The sequence below is a fragment of the Mercenaria mercenaria genome, chromosome 13, assembly GCF_021730395.1.
Source record: "Mercenaria mercenaria strain notata chromosome 13, MADL_Memer_1, whole genome shotgun sequence".
In the NCBI taxonomy this organism is placed as follows: Eukaryota; Metazoa; Mollusca; class Bivalvia; order Venerida; family Veneridae; genus Mercenaria; species Mercenaria mercenaria.
The window spans coordinates 43,845,480-43,865,148 of record NC_069373.1 but is presented as its reverse complement, the minus strand read 5'-3'; the positions used below and the strand labels follow the sequence as shown (position 1 = coordinate 43,865,148).

At 35.8% G+C, this 19,669-nt stretch overlaps 1 protein-coding gene across 1 annotated transcript; it reads right to left on the bottom strand.

The window, feature by feature from the left end:
• LOC123528906 (ADP-ribosylation factor 4) lies at positions 1–13,875 on the bottom strand. Its single transcript, XM_045308977.2, has 6 exons — positions 13,645–13,875; positions 9,234–9,314; positions 8,666–8,775; positions 6,782–6,853; positions 5,421–5,546; positions 1–4,094 (listed from the first exon to the last, which is right to left on the bottom strand). Exons 1-6 carry the CDS (start codon positions 13,709–13,711, stop codon positions 4,008–4,010), a joined length of 543 nt encoding a protein of 180 aa, XP_045164912.1. The 5' UTR covers positions 13,712–13,875; the 3' UTR covers positions 1–4,007.
• Between the last annotated feature and the right edge of the window lie 5,794 nt (positions 13,876–19,669).

Sequence of the window (19,669 nt, the reverse complement as noted above, 5' to 3'; positions counted from 1 at the left end):
TTGTACTTCCAGATTTAATAATGTACAATTTATACACAATAATCACTTAAACACATATACTTTAATGGTCACAATCTCTCAATGCACATTATGTGGATTTATTATACCGTACCATTCTAAACAACTGCTTCCTTATAGGTTTCTCGCTACACCAAAAAAGCCTGTCTGCCAACCTTGTTTCTACTGAGTATTTCATTTCATTTGACAAACCTGTTTAGCCTGTTCACAAGCTACCGTCGGTCCAGAATAATGTTTGCCTCTTGCGAAACTTTTTTTTTCTTTTTCAACTGTTGTAACAGACATGAAATATTCATGTTAACAAGACTGCTGATTATCAACATGAATATATCTTTACTACCGGTATGTATACATTTACTAAAGGAACACTACAAGTAATTTTTCTCAATGTTAGGAGTAAGCCCATTTCTTTTACAGCTGTAAGCCAAATTTGCGAACTAAAACCATCCTGCTCATCTTCATTCTTGCATTCACTGATTCCCTACAAACTCAATCAGTTGTACAAGAAGAGTTTTTATTATTCATGTACACAGGTGTTTAAAAGAAAATCATTCAATTACAATGGGTCAACTTACTTGTTTCAATTAACATACTCCCACTTTTACTTAACATAGCTGATATAAAAGCAGTTTTGGCGAGCAATTGTTTAGAGCAATACAACAAATATCTTAAATTATTTACAACATAGTGAATATATTATCTAATTTATGTGAAAAACTAACTTGTTCTGTTCCGTAACTTTAAAATTCATTTATAGAAAAAAATACTGGTTACTGGCAACTGTCGAAGCACTCTCTCATATCTTATTACTACTTTAATAAATTTGATCATTGTTGTTTTTTTTCAGAGAATTCATTTTCTAGGTTTAGTATCGTATATTTCATATCAGTGATATCACTAACAACAGAAACCTTTCTACAGCTATGGTAGCACCCATCTAAAATCAAACCCATGTACCAAAGTGAAAACACTGGAATCTAATAATACTTTTTATATGTATATAAAATATCTGGAACAAAAAGTGGAATTACCAAGACAATAGAAATTTAATACCGTATCACATTCACTATTCAGCAAGTGTGCATACTCCATTCAAACATATGTGTACTTATCCAGGCTCATAATTACATCTTTTCTTAAGCCTTTTTTTTCTATAGATTATCTGTATCTTGAACAAATCTTGTAGGAAAGTGAAAGTGAAACACCACTCGCTTCAGCACAAGTGCTGGCTCAAACGATCTACGTGGTTCCTGCATTTCTTCTTATATTTTCTATATTCGGATTGCTCACAATCCTGTCTAAATCGAGCATTTCGATCACTTCCTTCTGGCACTGAGTGAGCGGTGTTAAACTATACACAAACATGCAAAATCTACATGTTTTCCTCGACTTGTAGATAATCTTAAATGTGAAATTACAGCAATTTTAGACAATGGATATCCATATATCAACTGCACAGTTAAACCAAACACAAATGAACAGCACTTTTACAAAATCACACAAGAAAGCTTTTACCATATATGGGAAATACAAGTACTGTTCATTATTCTAGCTAAACATATTTCCCAACAATTTGACTGGATTTTACTTTCATTTACAGGTACGTCATCAATATAAGCAACACTATCGATCAAATACCATAGGCAGTGATTATTGGTATTTTCATTCCATTCAAAGTAGCTTGTTTCTGACAGGCAAAAAAAAAATGTAAATAAATTTTTATGAAAGCAGAAGTCCAATGACTTGCAGGCAGATGTGCACTTTAGTTGACATGCCTTGAAGTTACAATGTCCCAAGCTTGCCGTTCAATAGGTGAAACTATTGCCAGAGGTCCGTACGAGTTTTGACTGGTAAGCCATTCAGTTAGAACTTTATGATGTCATGTAATTAAACTACATTTTGACCTCAACATGACTCTACAATACTTATTGTTCTATCATCTAGTAAATATCCACTATGTTGCATGAAAAAGTGGGAAATAAGTAAGATATTACAGGTCAATACCACCTTGAAATTATCGGTTTCAGCAAACATGCATGTGCAACTGGCTAGACCAATCAAATGAGTCTATTTCTGCTGGGTATATATAGTATTACATATATAACACATATCGCAACTATGAATTCCAAATGAATATGGTAAAAACTTCAAAATATGCAAGAAGTGTGAATATCACAGCAACTACATATTACACATACATAAACGTAAGTAAAAACATTAGAAAGCCTAAATGTTCCCAAGTGAAAAAAATATGTGTTTCTTAAAAGAAATTACAACTGTCTAAAAGTAAATAACATTATACGAACACTAGGGTCTTAAGAAACTCCTGGCCAAAATAGAAGCGTTTACCAAAACCTGTAAATGGATCTGGTTTTATTTTTGAACATGAACTGAACATAGAACTCTGGCTGATTACTGCAGCTACAGCTGTAGTGGAATTTACTCGATGCTAAATGCATTTCTTAACACTTTAATTAGTACTCTAAAATAAATCTGTTAATTAATGTCACAGTAAACAAACCTTAATTCATATTTGGCATTAATGAATCCTATGGGATCAAATCTTCACTGCATTGTTCCTGAGTTAGTCAAATATGTGAACTTATGCCAGACTAGAAACACTTTGAATTTTACAAATACAATGTCATTAAACTAACTGTATTTCTTTTTCTTGTTTTCAGCATATGAAAATTTTGTGATCATTAATACAGAAAAATAAATTACTGCCATTATTGTAGACTGTGTTGTGTTTACAATGGTTTAACTTTCACTAATATGAATCCGCCTACAGAGTGACATTCAACTTCAAAATAGTCTTTGAATATTCCGAAAAGTGAATTCCTTACCACGCAAATATTTGTCTGTGAAATCGCAAAACGTAAGTGGTGTGCAAGCTAACTGATCTGCAGCAAATCTAATATGAAATCAGAATAAAACTAGAGCTGCTTTGATAAAAGCGCATGTCTCCCACAACTGCCTAATCATCTGAATAGTAAGTCTGTCTTTATATACTGTTTACTAACTTTGATAGTTTTGGAGTAAGCGACCGATCGGATAAGTGTTGGAGTAAGCCTGTTGGAGTAAGCGGCCTATCAATTCAATTCAATGGCCATAATGCTGAAGTACCTAGGCCAATTTGGCTAGTTATCGAACTTGGCTGAGGACTTATTGGCAAACACATTTTGTTCAAGTTTGGTGAAGATCGGATGAGAAATGTTCGACTAAGAGTGCGGAAAAGATCTGTGACAGATGGACAGACAGACAGGAGTAAATCAATATGTCTCCCACCACACAATGGTGAGGGAGACATAATTATCTTTATGAACTAAAGAGAATTTGTTTACAATAATCGCCATAATTTATTCATGCCTTTCAAGTAGATAAACAATAAACTGATCCCCTATTTGAAATAAATGAACAAAGATTTTTCAACATTATACATCACTGTTTCAATAAATATTAATATAAATTTCCCTTAACAGGCGCCAGAGTTTTAAGCAATTTAATATGTTATATGTACATAAATAAATAGTCTCACTGTGAGGGAAACAGTTTCTCAATGTTAAGACATGAAGAGCTGAAATCCAAAGTAACACTTCATTGTGGCTCATTTCATGGTCTTACATGTAGCCAGTCAAAATGTTATAGTACTTACGATCATTTACAGATCTCGACAAATAATCGGCCTAAAAATGTTTTAGCCCTGTAAGTTGTACTGACCAATTACCTCAACTAGTTTCTTTAAATAATTTTCTTTTTATCATTCAAAATTTGCCCCCTTCTCTAAAGTATCTTAAATACATGTAATTTTCTTTTAATCATACAGAATTTGTCCTCTTCTCAAAAACAGATAGGTAATTTTCTGTTAAAACATTTCTATTTTCAGGTATTTCATTTATGAATTCAATATTTGGAAGAAATCTGTAAATTTTTAGCAAGTATTTTCTATCCCTATAATTTAGTCCCACAGTCTTGTTTATAACACAGTCTCATCGCTCTGACAATTTGTTTGATAACCAGTCCAATCCTTCATACAGTCCGTCGCCTTGTGTGGCACATGTTGCCTGGATATACCACTGAAAAATTTAAAAATAATTATTTCAATACACAAACACGTTCTCAAAAAATAAGGCTTGAATCCACATTGGTGAGGGGTAAGTAGTTCAAAACCATTATTCTTAATCATTCTACCATAGATAATCAAAATTATCATCTTAGAGTTTTCTAGGCCCTGTGGTTTTGGACCAAAAGATTTCCAAAGTTTTTCCTTTATAAGTCTATATAAACCATGTGACCACAGGGGATATTTGACCCTGGTAGAGGACCACTAGATAATTCTACATACCAAATATCAAAACCCTAGGCCCTGTGCTTTGGATAAGAAGATTTTAGGGCAAGCAGTTTCACACAAGAAGATTTTTGAAGTTTCCACTATATACTTTTAGGGAAAAGTGACTACGTCCTCTGATGGCCTATCTTTGGACGAAAGAAAACAATTTAAACAATCTTGTAAAGGGTCACACAAGGACCATTTGTGTAAAATTATTCTAAAATCGGGCAAGCAGTTTCATACAAGAAGATTTTTAAAGTTTCTATTAAATAAATATAGGGAAAGTGACCACGCCCTTTGCAGCCATGTTTTTTGACAAATCAAAATAATCTGAACAATCGTGGTAGAGGGTCACACAAGGACCATTTGTGTAAAATTATTTAAAATTAGGCAAGTAGTTTCATACAAGAAGATTTTCCACTATATACATATAGGGAAAAGTGACCATGCACTCTGCCGGCCATGTTTTTTGACAAATTGGTTTAATTTGAACAAAATTGGTAGAGGGTGATATGAAGATCATTTGAGTGAAATTATTTCAAAATCGAACCATCTGTTTAGGAGATGTTGTTTTAAGTTTTTTCCATTTCCAGCTATGACAGCTTCTATCTGCAACCAAGCAGAACCGTTGGAACAAATTTAGTAGAGGACCACCCAAGGAACATCATGGCCAAGTTTCATCAAAACCCATTCAGTGGTTTTGAAGATGTCGTTTAAACACAAATGTTGACGACAGACGATTTGATGGATGGACGCACAGACTGTTGACAGACAAAGCATGATCACAATACCTCACCATGAGCACTTCAAGTGAGCTAAAAGTTCTATGGACAAACTTCAATTTGACCTTTGACCTCTATGACCTTGACCTTTGAAACAGGAACATGGAGTTTGCACATGACACTCCATTTCATTTAGGTTAACATTCAAGCTAAATATAAACAAGATTGGTCAATGCATGTCAAATTTATCATCTGGACAAAACGCACGGTTGCACACACATACACCAAACCACCAAAAGTGGTGACAAAGTCGAGCTCACCGCAAGCAGGCTTGAGAAAAATCAACTTACTTGTTTGTTTCTCAAATTGTTTAATCCTAACTTTTCTGTTATTTCTGCACCGCTCATGGCATTGGGTAAATCCTGCTTGTTTGCAAATACCAACAAAATGGCATCCCTCAATTCATCCTCATTGAGCTGTGTGAAAATAAACACAATCATTAGAAATCTGTCAATGAAACTGACTTTTCCATTTTTATCATTTTAAACTGTCAAATTTAGGAATTCCAGTATCTATTCCTTTTTGTTGTTGTTGGATTTAACGTCGCACCCACACATGATAGGTCATATGGCGACTTTCCAGCTTTAATGGTGGAGGAAGACCCCAGGTGCCCCTCCGTGCATTATTTCATCACGAGTGGGTAGAACCACCGACCTTCCATAAGCCAGCTGGATGGCTTCCTCACATTAAGAAGTCAAGGCCCCGAGTGAGGCTCAAACCCACATGAGGGGCAAGTGATTTGAAGTATCTATTCCTACGAATTCTTAAGCAGTTTAAGTAGATCTGCTTATATATAGTTATATGTTACTGTACTGATAAAGGCAGTCTAAGTTTTTAAACAATTACTTTGCCAATTGATCCACTTTCAAAGTTTATTCAATCTCATTTGTTTATTTATTTATTCTGTTTGGGTTAACCTCACACAGGCACAATTATAGGTCATTATTTTATCACGAGCAGGCACCTGGGTAGAACTACTCACCACCTTCTGTAAGCCAGCTGAATGGCTTCCTCACATGAAGAATTCAAAGCCCCGAGTGAGGTTTGAACTAACATCGATGAGGCCATCATGAGGGGCAAGTGATTTGAAGTGAGATACGTTAACCACTCAACCACGGAGGCCCCACAATCTCATTTGTTGATGTTTAGGAATATAAATGTAATATCTTGCTAAGTATAATGTGTTTTGCTCTAAAATCATGATAAAATGTAATCTTAAAAAAATAATGACCTAGGTACACCAAACTGTAACAGGAGGGCTCTACATTGCTTACATCTGTACCTGAGTTACACTCCTTTCCTATTTTAAGAGTTTTAAAAAACAATTATGCAAGGACAATGTCTGTGAAATAAACATTGTATTTGTACAACTTCTGAAAGAGCCAGCAGTTTGACAAGTTTTAAAGTTTCCAATAAATACTAATATAGGGACAAAGTTACACCACACCCTGGCAGCCATATTTTTGATGAATCAAAAATAATTTGAACAATCCTGGTAGGGGGTCATATAAGAATAATTTGTTTGAAATTATAAAATCAGGCAAGCAGTTTCATACAGGAGGATCTTTAAATTTTCCACGGTATAATAAAAGGGAGCAGTGTTTTATTGCAGCCTGTCTCAGTCGTACTGCTGGAATCATGAAAAACTTACCATTTTACTGAGTTCTTCTCTTGCCTCTTCTGCTCTTTCCCTGTCATTACTATCCACTACAAATATCAAACCCTGAAATATCACAGATTTTTTCATTCATAGAAAATGTAATAACTTAAGGTAGAGTTGAGGCTCTTGTATTCTATGGCTCCTCTCAATGCAATCTACAACTTTTTCAATTTATGTTGGATAACCTAAAGTGAGGTCAAGTGAACACAGCACGCCCTAGAAGAGGTGTAATAAAAGATGAAGACTTCAATGACTTGAAGGAATAGCTAGACTTAAAGTTTCTAACAGATATAGAACAAGAAGCTGCGTTCAATAAACGCTTGATGCCCCCGGTGGCATCCTTGTTGATACAACGCAATGTAAGTCCAAAACGAGGTCAAGTTCAAGGTCAAACTGAGGTCAGGTGATGTCTGAAGATGAGGAATGGTCACAGGTTATATCTGCATTAGTATCAAGTCATTCTAGTAAGGGGTATTGATGCTAGACGAAATGGTCCCATTTGGTTAACCTCGTACTGACGGACGAACGAACAGACAGACAATCACTATAACCTTAGGACGGCCAGCACATATTTATGCAATCTCGCCAGGCATTTGTATGTTTTGACAACACAGAAAATGACGTCACTCGACCTTCAGCTATTTCCGGAAGTAAATAAAATGAAAGTAGAAATGCTAAACTTGAAAACGAAAGCTGCATTTTGATTCGTAGATAGTCAGGGGTCACCCCGTCTAAATGTATGCACGTGGACTTCTTTTTTTTTTTTTTTGGCTATTGGGGAGCCAATTTTCAGCATTTTATTACGAATTGAAATTACCTGGGCTTTAGTACAGCATGTCAGCTTTTAATCTATGAAAAAATGTTTGAGCTCTGGATAAACAGAAATCCCACAGGGGTCCGTAACGGACCAAGGGTACATTGATAATTTTGGAACTTCATCAAATCGCTCAAAATGTCATTTTTGATGTTGTCTGAGAGTGTCAGTATATGCCTCAGATGTAAGATATAACCGTATTTGAGAGCTGCAGACCTAGACATTTCAGAAATATTTTCAAAATAAGTTTCGTGTAATAAATGTTGTTTCTACAGAAGCGTGAAAGGGCCATCAGACGCTAATACGTTTTAGTACGTTAAGACTGCGGAAAGGATATGCCTCCTGCATCAGATGCCGGGGGCATAAAAATCAGAGCTTTGTTTCAACTGGCAATGAGGGGAAACACTGATCATTTTTTGATGCTTTTAAGCCTTCACACAGTAAGTGAAGCGCCTTTGATGACAGAGAAAAAGATGAGAGAAAAGCACAAAATGAAACAGAACTGTAGAGAAAACTGAAATTTTTTTTGTTTCACAGTTACCTAACCAAAACTGTAACTAACCATGGCTTATGCTTTAACTTGCTTATATCAACAGTACCAACACTTGAACAGCCATATATAAATTGAGCTGAAATAATTTCATCAACTGAACATAACCCATTTTATTATCATTTTCAATGAAAACTGTATCTGCAACATTCACATGGCCTTTTGATATAATCATTTAAGTATCCAACAACACATTAGACCATAAAAGGCAAAAAAGATGTTTCATTCCAGTATATATTTTTCACTCTGACTAATAAAACTCAACCTTTACCCTGCTTAATTTCTTAAAAGGAATAGTCCATCATTTCATTTGGGCAGTACCATTTTTTATTTGAAGGGGTGTTCACTGAAAGTTTACTCAAAATACTGACTGGACAGCGAATAGTGCATACCAAGATCAGTCGGTGCATGCAAGCTGATCTTGGTCTTTGCTGGTCACACAGGCAGAATCACTTGCTGCCAGCAGGCTAAAGGTTAAACAATAACAGAATGGTAAGTTCATGCACTCTACCTGTGTATTCTGGAAGTAATGTCTCCATAGAGGTCTGATCTTGTCCTGGCCACCCACATCCCATACTGTGAAACTAATGTTCTTGTATTCTACTGTTTCAACATTAAAGCCTGTAATGAAAATAAAAGTACAAAACCATGCACTAAACCGACTAATCTGATAATGATAAAAAATCTAATATTTGGTCCAGAATCCTAGAAACTCTAAAGACAGAAATTATAATAAATAGAAAGTGCAACTAAAGACTTCATTTATTTTCAAGCTGGAGTATTCATCTATGCACAACGCAAAATTTTCTCTTTTTTACCACTTCATTTTTTTACAATTTCTTTTTCGTACTAATCATCAACTTCACTGATGCAATCAGTTTAATACGTTTCATATTCTGAAGATATGCTAAACAATTCTTGCATTTTATGATCCAAATGTTCCATTTTGTTTGGTGATTCTCGGTATCTCTTTTCTGCCAAATTTTCTATCATAATACATAAAGAATACCTAATGCTAAGAAGGCCTAGGACTGTGACAGAAAAAAAGTCTGAATAGTAAAAAAGAATACTGTTTTTACCTATTGTTGGAATGGTTGTGACTATCTCTCCAAGTTTCAATTTGTATAGAATTGTTGTCTTTCCAGCTGCATCAAGTCCAACTGAAATAAATTAACTATGGACCATTAGAAAATAAACTAGAATTGTGCTCACTGGACACAGATGCCCCAACCTACTGTGCCATCCTCTAAATAGCAAAGTTTTTGTAAAGATCATCTTCACATGAAGGATGTCCGACTAAAAGTTTGAAGCAAATTGTATTTAGGTAAGGTTGCGCATCTCAGCAACGGTAAAAACAATGGCTCTGAGAAAAAAATACCCAGTGTGATAAATTCATTATCGGAGATGCAATCACAACAAAAATCATACATCATACTAGAAAACATTCCGGACAGATTTCATTGGGGATTTCCTAATAGAAATATGCAGAATAAGTTTGGACATCATGGGACAGCGATAGCAGGGCCTCCTCTGCCATCCGCCAATGTAGCCAAATGCTACAAATTCAAAGAACTGGCTACAGATTTTTGAAAGTGGCAACAAGAATTTTATTAAAATATGGCCAAATTTCAGCAATTCAGCTTCAATTTGGCAGTTTCTCTCAAAAAGTGGCTACAACTTTCTAAGGCCCCATGGAGGCCCTGTGAGTCAACAGTTCACGGAATCAGGGACAACCCAGACCATGGGACAACCTGGACCATGTTTCTGGAAGTTCTAGACCACTATATACTTCGAAATATATGATATTTTGATGTCTTAGAATTACTAGTAGTCATAGATGAACAGTATTTGTTGTCAATAAACTTCAGTTACAGACAAACATTACGACCCAAACTACTGTATATCGCTGACAACCCAGACCATTATTCAGTATGTATTAATTGTATTTTCAATGAAGTTTTTGAATCCTTTTATTGTAATCTATCTTTAAGTAGTGTGTTTATTAACCATATTTATTTGCTAAAATCCAATAATGTTGGCCTTTTTATGCGTTTAAAGGTGCGACAAATGTGTCTTAAGTCTTTAATTATAATTCAATTCAATCACTGATGTTGTATGTTAGCGATATCAACAAGATGGAAGTTCAATCAAGGATTTTTTTTTAATTGATGTGCAATTTTGTGAATTAGTTTAACATTACAAGTTAGTAACACGATCTTTGGCATATTGTTTATTGTTTTGTCTGTTTCATGGGCAACTCTAGTAAACCCTTAACTGAGAATTGATCAGGTCGGCATGACGTCACATCCAGAGCAATCGATTATGCAAATCACCTTGGACATGAAAGCAGGACCCGGCAATTTGTAGCAGATTAACTGGCGATGTGGGTTGTGATGTTTTTATTTTCAAATAAAACAAATCAAGAGTCATTTTTTTTATTATCTACAGTCCTTACGCTATGGTACAATCTATATATTTTTCAAAAATTAGGGGTTTTTGTAATAATTGATTTTGTGGCATTTTAAAACGGTCTGGAAAAAGTGACACATTAGGTATTGTCAACTCTTCGGCACTACGGATCAGTTATAATTAAAACAAGTTTCCAAGCTTATTCAACATTTTTCTCAGTTTGCATATATAAGTATTAAACTAAACTAAATATGTGAGAACAAAACAATTTTTTATTCAACTTATTGCTTAAAAGCGTAGCAGTTGTTACATTCATCTTTCAGAGAATCTTTTAAGTGTCTCGAAAAAGATTTTTTTTTTCAAGAATGAACAGATAAAATAAATAAATTAATTTTCTGATTTATTTTATGTCTTTTTAAAATAAGCTGATTCTCTGAACGTTTAAATGCGCTGTAATAATTATATTGTTGCCATTTTCTGAAATGTACTTTGTGCGATATATTTTATTTATAAAGTGCGACATGATCTATATCCCCACATCACTTATTACCGGTGGTTACCTATTACCGGTGCAATCCGAAAATCTTGAATATTTACTTCCTGAAGAGCACTTCCGGAATCCTTTGTTTACAAAATTACACAAATATTCGTCAAGTGTATCTTCCGTGAAATATGTCCTTCCTAAGGGTAAGTTACTTATTTATTCTATATGAATTGATAGAAAGTATGTTTTTCCAGTGTACTTTACTAATAAACTTCAATAACACTCGATGAATTATGAATAATTCCCCAGAAAATAAGTGACAGAAGGAGTTTCCTCCTGTAAATGACGTCATTAAGCACTGCCTCACACATGCGCTTTTTGGCGCCCTTTTTGATGAACAATACTTCTGGACTAAACTTCCGACTTTTCATTGTTAAGAACTGAGAAATCAAATTTCATTCAATATTGTGTGCATGTTATGCATGTGGTAAGGTTCTTTTATTTATTTCATTACAGTTACAAGCTAAAGTGTGATAAGTGTGGTCATTGGACACACCTGAAATACTGCTGTGCTGTGAAGTTTCTAAGGAGTCATGATGAGTTCTTTAAATCACCACTGAATGTGATAATTCTGGTTTATCTGTGATTTTGACAAAAATGTGACAAAGTGCTGTTTGTGATATTATTCATTTATTTTATTCATGTTATATGTTATAATATACTGTTCTTCTCCACAGCAGATTAAATAATCCAGTAGCCAGAACTTTAAGCTGTGTTTACTTGTTATTTTTGTGTTTCTGGATGGAAGTTTAATGCAGTAGCATTATTTCCCACAATTCCACTGGTAATCAATGTTGGGCGGTTAAAACCAGCCCCGGTTTTAACCAGCGGTTTTAACCGGTTAAAACCGCCCCGGTCAATACTCCCAGAAATGGTCAATACTGGTTGATTGGTCAATACTGGTCAATTAGTCAATACTGTCTGTTAAGATATTTTGCAAAGTTTATGAACAATTAAATAATGACTGAAAGAACATCTGGGGCTTGATTATCGTAAATGCAGGCATTAGTATTTAGTTAAAGCAACCAAAACAATACTCCCAAATTGGTCAGAAGTGGTTGATTGGTCAATACTGATTGATACTGGTTATTAAACATTTTCTGTTAGATTAGATTACAAAGATATATAGTTTTGCTGAACTTCATTAATTTGTAGAAAGTATTTCATAAACTGTAGCAGTGTTTTATTCACAAGTGATAAATCTAATGATTTTTTATATTGGTATAAATAATTTGATGAAAAACTGCTGCAAAACACCTGGACCCTTTCATGGAAGTGGTTTAATTGTGTTTTGATAGCAATTGTCACACTGCCTAACTGACACCTTGTCTTACAATATACAATAGGTATGTTGCTGGCCTGTTTATCTAGTCACTAATTATCTGTCCTGATCAATAATCCCACTGTATTATTGAGATGCTTGAACATGGTAAAATAAGTCATGCAATCAAAGTATTCAACTGACCACTATTGACCACTATATGTATTAATCAGGGATATTGCAGAGGACCAAAATTTGAATTGACCAGTACTCTCCATTTCAATGAGTGTAATTTATATTAATAAAATCTTTAATTAATTTAAAATAAAGGCTACTATAAGAAAATAAAAGCATTGAATAAACTAGTATTGACTACTGACCAGTCTAAGTATATTGTCCAAAACTGAGCCTGACCAGGACACATTGCCACAGACCAAAACTGAATCGGCCAGTATTGACCACTATACTTTTTAATGAACAAAATTTTATATTATTCAAATTGCTTTATTATTTTTATATTACTACCACAGCCTGTGCCAATCTGAATGTGCATTATGTAAAAGTGTTGAATAAACCAGTATTGACCACCCAAGAGTGACCATAGTATTGAATCGACCAGTATTGACCGGTTTTAACCAGTATTGACCGCCGGCCCAGTCAATACTCATATTGACCGGCTTTTTGCCAACATTGCCGGTAATAGGTAACTGTAAACATCCAAGATGGCGACCATGGTAGGTCAAAACATGACCTTTTATTGACGAAAATTCTGTTCCCAGGTGAATAAAATTAACTTTTAATAAAAAGAAAATACTTTTTTCTTGAAAATGAGTTTAATTTTAGTAAGCATATGAATCAAATGTCATTTATTGTGGAATATCAATCATTAATACACCGGTAGTTGGTACATACAGGATATATATCTATGAGAATATCTATTATGTGACAAAGGTCTCAAGATTCTTCCGCTTTCTACGGGTTGTGCCAGGGGTGTTATTTATTTCACAATATTCCCAAATCACTTTTGCTGATTCAAATAAGTATTTTAAATCTTAAATTCATGACGCCAAATTCGTAGACTAACAATAATCACGCTGACGCAAGTCTTTCAATTTATTTGGACTGCAGAATGAATGTATCTAAATCCTAGGTAAAAGCAGCTACTGCCACTAAAATGTGATAATCATTTTAAAAAAATAGTAGTCATATATATTTACAATATAAATCTCTTTAAACAAGATCAGACTTTAAGACTGAAATGATAAAATCAATCTACCCATAAGAATTCTCATTTGCTTCTTCCCGAACAAGCGATTGAAAAGTCCCGATATTGTCAAACCCATTCTTCACTTTGTACTAAAATCAGTCCTGTGATATATGCTTTAAGTATTTAATCAAACGATTAAATTCAATCACAATTTTGGTATCAAATTACTGAATAATAAAGAAAAAACAACGCCTGCCACGTCAATTTTGCCAAACACACCAAACCGGAAGTGACAGAGCTTTTGCAACGAATAACCGAAAGTACTTGTAAAAACAAGAAAGTACCACTATTGGCGTAAAGAAATAAAAAATACCATAGGATTAAGTAACACAGATGTGTTTTGACACCTTTTGCTAATTTTTCCGGCGATACTGTCATTTTGGCGGAAAGTGCTAATGAGTTTCAGACTGCATTAAATGCAATGCTAAAATGCTGCAATGATTGGAATTTAAAAGTAGCCTACTTGTCTTATAGTTCGTATTCTCCCTCTTTCTATCAGAGGCACCGCAGTAATGCGTCACAAAGTATATATACAAGTTTATGTATGTGTCAACTTTAAAAGCTCCATGCCCTTGAACATAAAAGTTCACTATATAACTCTGCATAATTTACATTTTACAACGTCCGTGGGCGGTCATCATTCCAGTTGATTAAGTAAATGTAGTCTTTTGACATGGATTTTAAAGAAAAAGTTTCTAGAAAGTTCTTCTACTGTGGTGCTAATATCACTTAGTTCAGGAACCATTACAGCAACACTCACAGGGCCGACAATGAGTTTTAGAAAACAGTCCCAGTTCTTGAAATACATAGACCATACGTCAATATCACTGTTTTTAGCTATAATGTCTGAGTTGAGTAAGAGTAGATACACGGATACCGGACATCTTGTCATTATATGTCGAATATCTTCCACGCCCAGTTTGCACAGACGGCAGGTTGGGTCAACAGTCTTATTACTGAATACATGCTTACTGGATTGGAGCATGTGTACGCCCGTCAAAAATCGTGCCTTGATGACTTTATGTATTACTTTATTTCTCCTGTACATTCCTGCTTTTAAACTCTTATGCACTGACGCGCACCTGCATAAAATACTCGCAAGGGTGTCATGCAGTATTTATAGATAGATAGACTGCTTTCCTAACTGCTGCTACTGTTTCTACATTTTGCCACACCAGATGTGTAGATCCGATACGCGAACGATGAACAGACAGGTACCTCAACGTTTTCTTGGCTTTCACATCGTCGACATATACCCTGGTCCAGTATGCCTCTATAGCTTTCCTGCACATGCTCTTCCACTGTGATTTCCCAATATCAGAGGCGAAAAGCGAACTTAAGGTCGGCAGATTATATATAAGCACTTGGGCAATGGTGTAGAAGAAACTGTATACGTTGTCAAAGCTGCAAGCCAACTAGCGCTGTATCATTTCTTGTAGACATTTGTTATCACTACTTATGACTGGATGAATGAGGCTTAGTTGCTTCTTATGAATTTCAGCTTCGATAGGAAGTGCTCCCAAAAGTAGGAATACTGCAGAGGTGGCGGTTCGTTGAGGTAATGACTGTATTTGTCGGAGAGTTCGCAGATGATATCTTTCCATTTGCTGAAGCTGTGTTTTATTCATATGAATGACTTCAAGACCGTATAACATTCGCAGAAGAACATACGCTTTGTATATTAAATATGATACTTTTGGGTTCAGCCCATTAGTTCCACGAAGACCAGTGTTCATTAAAAGATAAGCTGTTCGTCTAGCTAGACTAATTCTCTCCGTAACATTTATTTCAGATTCCCTTTTACCTAGTCATGAGAGCCTTAGGTGCGTTGAACTACTAGACACTGTTAACTCATTTCCAACTAAAGTCCACAATTCTTTCTCATCTGTCTTATAGTCTGTGAGCGAAGTTACTTCCGTTTTCGTTGGATGTATTTGGTACCTATTGCAGGACGAGTAACCCCCGGCTTCGCCCAACATTAACTGTAGTTCATCTCTTAATCTTGTGAGAAATGCTACGACATCTGCGACAGTCGGGCTGCCGATATATACAGTACCTAGACGAAACCCAAGCATTTTATTCTTCAGAATTTCTAGTAGTGAATCGATGTAGACCTTGTATAAATGGGTCGAGAGTATCCCGCCTTGCCTAACACCTTGATTTATCGGAAAATCTTCACTGCAGTCTCCTAACCATTTAACTTTAGAAGAAATGTTAGTATACAGATCTTTGACGATGAGCCAAATGTCTTTCTGGATTCTCACGTCAGAGAGTTTATCGAGCAAAACTGTGTGATGAACTACATCGAACGCTTTCTGGCTATCCAACGTAGCAAAGTACAGAGGTTCATGGTTATAACGAGCTTCAGCTTTCGCTTCACTGACTAGTAAAGATGCTATATTCGGCGACAGACCTTTTGTAAACCCAAACTGGTAATCAGATTGTTCAAACTTCAATTTATTCAGTACTGTATATTCAAAGAGTTTTCCAAATACATATGATACGGTTATTCCCCTGTAGGTTTCCATACATTTTGAATCTTTTCCCTTTTTCAATACTGGAGTGATAATTCCGGTTTTAAAAGTGGCAGGCACCTTTTTCTCCGCCAAAATTTGATTAAATAAGTCAGTTATCACTGGTACAATAACGGGCTTGGATGCTTCAAAATGTTCCGCAGAGAGCCCAAACTCATCCAGAGCCTTTCCATTATTCAGCTGGTCGATAGCTATGCCAACTTCAGACTCTGTCACATGAACATCTGTTTTTGTATCACACTGATACCTATTTTCAGTCTCTCCGACGCGTACATTACACAATTCTAAAAACACATTGCCATAATTCTGGTTTTTTGGTACTGCTAGATCTTCAAAATACTGGGTAAAACACTGTCTCTGCTGATCTGAGTCAAAATATTTAACTCCCTTCACCTGGATACAAGCCGACCTTGATTCAGTTTTCGATCTTCTTCTTTTAATAAGTTGATAAAATTTATCATTAGTTGGGGTTTCCATAAGAGAGTCATAAAACGATTTTCTTTTCGCCGCTTCCAAGGTGCGTTGTTGACTGCGTAATGCGCGTTTAGCTAATTTGTTTTCCAGAAATAATTGCCAATACCGAGGTTTACCCGAAGCTTCCCATTTCTCATAAGTTTCTTTCACTGCTCTCATACAAGACAGCATCTCTTCAGAGACTAGGCCTTTAGGCCCTTTAAATTTCAATGTTTTTGAAGGTACTGCCTGATCCGCTGCTGCTTTCAAGCAGGTAGTTAATATTTTAACAATGTCATCAGAATCTCTCCTTTCCGTATTGTTTAGGTTTGATTGTACATGTTCAATAAATGAATCTTGATCAAGTTTATTCCATGCATACACTTTTTTAGGTTTACTTTGCTTTCTTTCAGAATGACAATGTGTGTCCACTTATTCAACAGACAACTTCAGGAGAACTGTCACTGGCACAGGGGATGATACGTTAACTGCGTCCTTTTTGCAAATAGAATAACTTTGTATGAGTTCTGGACAATTTGAAAGTACATAATCGATCTGTGAGGTAGCGTAGCCATTAAAATGGTAAAATGTAGGTTCTAGATTACTATTTCCACATGGGAGCATATGTTCTTTCACAAAGTCCTTTAGCATAATGTCGTGTTTGTTGTTTCTTGTTTCCAATAAAGTTCCATTCAGGTCACCACATAGGATAATGTTGTGTGATTGCTCATATCTAGTGACAGTGTCATGCAATACATTCAGACACTCGCGATAAGCATGTTCCGAATCCTGTTTGTTCGTTGGCATATAAGTATTTATAAGACATAACTTCTGACCAAAGCCTAATTGTAGTGCAATAATGCGTTCATTACCAACATTCGATTTAGTAACTCTATCTGATAGTTTATTATGCCACATGATTGTCACTCCAGATTGACCACGCGGTATGTTAAAATATGAAATTTGTTCATTTGAGTCATGACATCTGATATGTACATCAAAATTTTAATTTTTTTGTGAAATCCATTCTTTTTGAAACTCCCAGAGCCAATGCTCTTGTAGACAAATAATGTCATTTTGGGAACACAATTCTTCTAAAAATGTCTTATTGGCAATTACGCCTTCAATATTTACAGTAGTTACTTTTAAAGTCGAGTTATCTCCCCGCAGAGTTCGACCTCGAGGACTTCCATGTCTGGTGGCGCTTTCTTTAGGCCCGGTATGCATAAAAAATCCTTCTTTCCAGGATGTTGCTCTGTTTGATGGGTACTATCACGTTTCTCAGCACCAGTGTCATCTTCCTCTCATGTTATGTTTATATTTCCAGTGTCTGTAACCTCGTTATATGAGGAGCATTCATGCCTGACATCCAGGCCCTGCGCGACTGATGGAGCAACACTCGGTGTATGCTGTGGAGATGTCTCTTTCACCGGTGTACTACCCATATTTATCATCGGACAATCTGTTGGTGCCCCTGGAAAGGGTCGTTTACTAGAAGCCCCTTCATTTACCATTCTTTCCTCTCTGCATGGCTGTGGTCTCTTCCGCCTTTGTTTGGATACCAGCTCAGGACCAACTTGGTGACTTGAACCTCTCTGGATTCGATCATCCGGAGTGACACGGGGTCTGTTCGTCTCTCGATTTAGGACTTGGGCAGCAACCGGAGCGGGCATCTGCTGCTGGTATACAGGCACTACTGGGACATTCTGGGAATATAGCGGGATATTAAATCCTTGTCATGGGAGGTAAGGCTGGTATGCTGGTGGTGGAACAGGGGGATAATTCATTACTGGTGGAGCACCTACGGGCGGTTGAATACTGTAGGGGTAGATCGGTGGAGCATACAACGTCGGTTGTACACTATATGGGTTAATCGGCGGAGTATACATTGTGGGGTGTACATTGTATGGATTATTTAATGATTGTCTATCTCTTAAAACTGTCTGAGTTTGTATCTGATTTTGTATATGTAAAGCGTTCATAACTTGATTGTGATGCTCCAAGTTAACCAGCCTATTTTCTAGTAGTTTATACCGAATGTCATCCGAACAGCCGCAGTTGCTTTGCTGTGTAGGGGATGCTGTGGTACGTGAACATGTACCAGCTGTTACAGGCTGCTTCACAGTAGTATCGATATTTGAATTTTAGTATTAGTTTCAAGTGCTTTTTGAAGATCATTAACAACATTTTCAAGATAATTGACTCTCCCTTCGAGACTAGAAATATAGTATTTTTGAGCAGTTACAGTTTCTTGATTTTCAGAATTTTTTTTTCTTATTTCCCCCATTATTCACCTTCTTCTCCATAGCCTTTTTATTTCTGCCTGAATCCCCAACTATTACATCGTGCTTTGATTTTTCTTGGAAAAAAATTCTGAGATAGTAGTATTATTCCCATTTACTGCATTTTCACTGATTCTCAACTCTGAATCATTGATTACCTCATGATTTGAATTTCTCTGGGCAAGAGACTCTGAGATATTAGTTTTACTGCTTATTGTATTTTCACTTATACTTTGCTTAATTTCTGACACATATATGATATCATCTGCCTTTAACCTATTATTACTGTGAAGTTTTTTTGTCATTGTCCTGTGACAAAAGTTCATTTAAAACATTCAAGTCAGGTTGACTGTCTGAGATTCCATCCGCATATAAATGATTGTCATTACAAAGTTGACATATAAAAGGTACCGAGACCGGTATTGCTTCTGCTTTTGATGCTTCAACCCCTTGCATGCAAAATGAAACCATTCATTGCATTCTTCACATACTATTTTTCCTGAACCTGCAGTTTCATCACAACCCGGACAATGATATATGCGTTCTGATTCATCTGAATGAGTAAGTATATTTTCAGTAGGTTGTTCACCATTTTCAATCAGTTCAGAGCCCTCTACGTCAGAATCTACTTCACTCTTGTCATTCTCCTGTTTATATTCTAATGACCGTGGTTTAAATTTACTCGATACCGTACATTCAGGTTTTTCTTTATTGTCTATACCATCCAGCGTCATAGAAATCTGTTCATTCACGACCGACAACTTT

What these genes read in the sequence shown, in the direction of transcription:
- LOC123528906 (XM_045308977.2), bottom strand. Translation starts at nt 13,711, where the DNA reads ATGGGTTTGACAATATCGGGACTTTTCAATCGCTTGTTCGGGAAGAAG. An exon ending in GAGAAGAACTCAGTAAAATG is followed by an intron (nt 5,547 to 6,781) that starts GTAAGTTTTTCA and finishes ATTTTCACACAG; the next exon opens with CTCAATGAGGATGAATTGAG. An exon ending in ACAATTTGAGAAACAAACAA is followed by an intron (nt 4,095 to 5,420) that starts GTAAGTTGATTT and finishes TAAATTTTTCAG; the next exon opens with TGGTATATCCAGGCAACATG.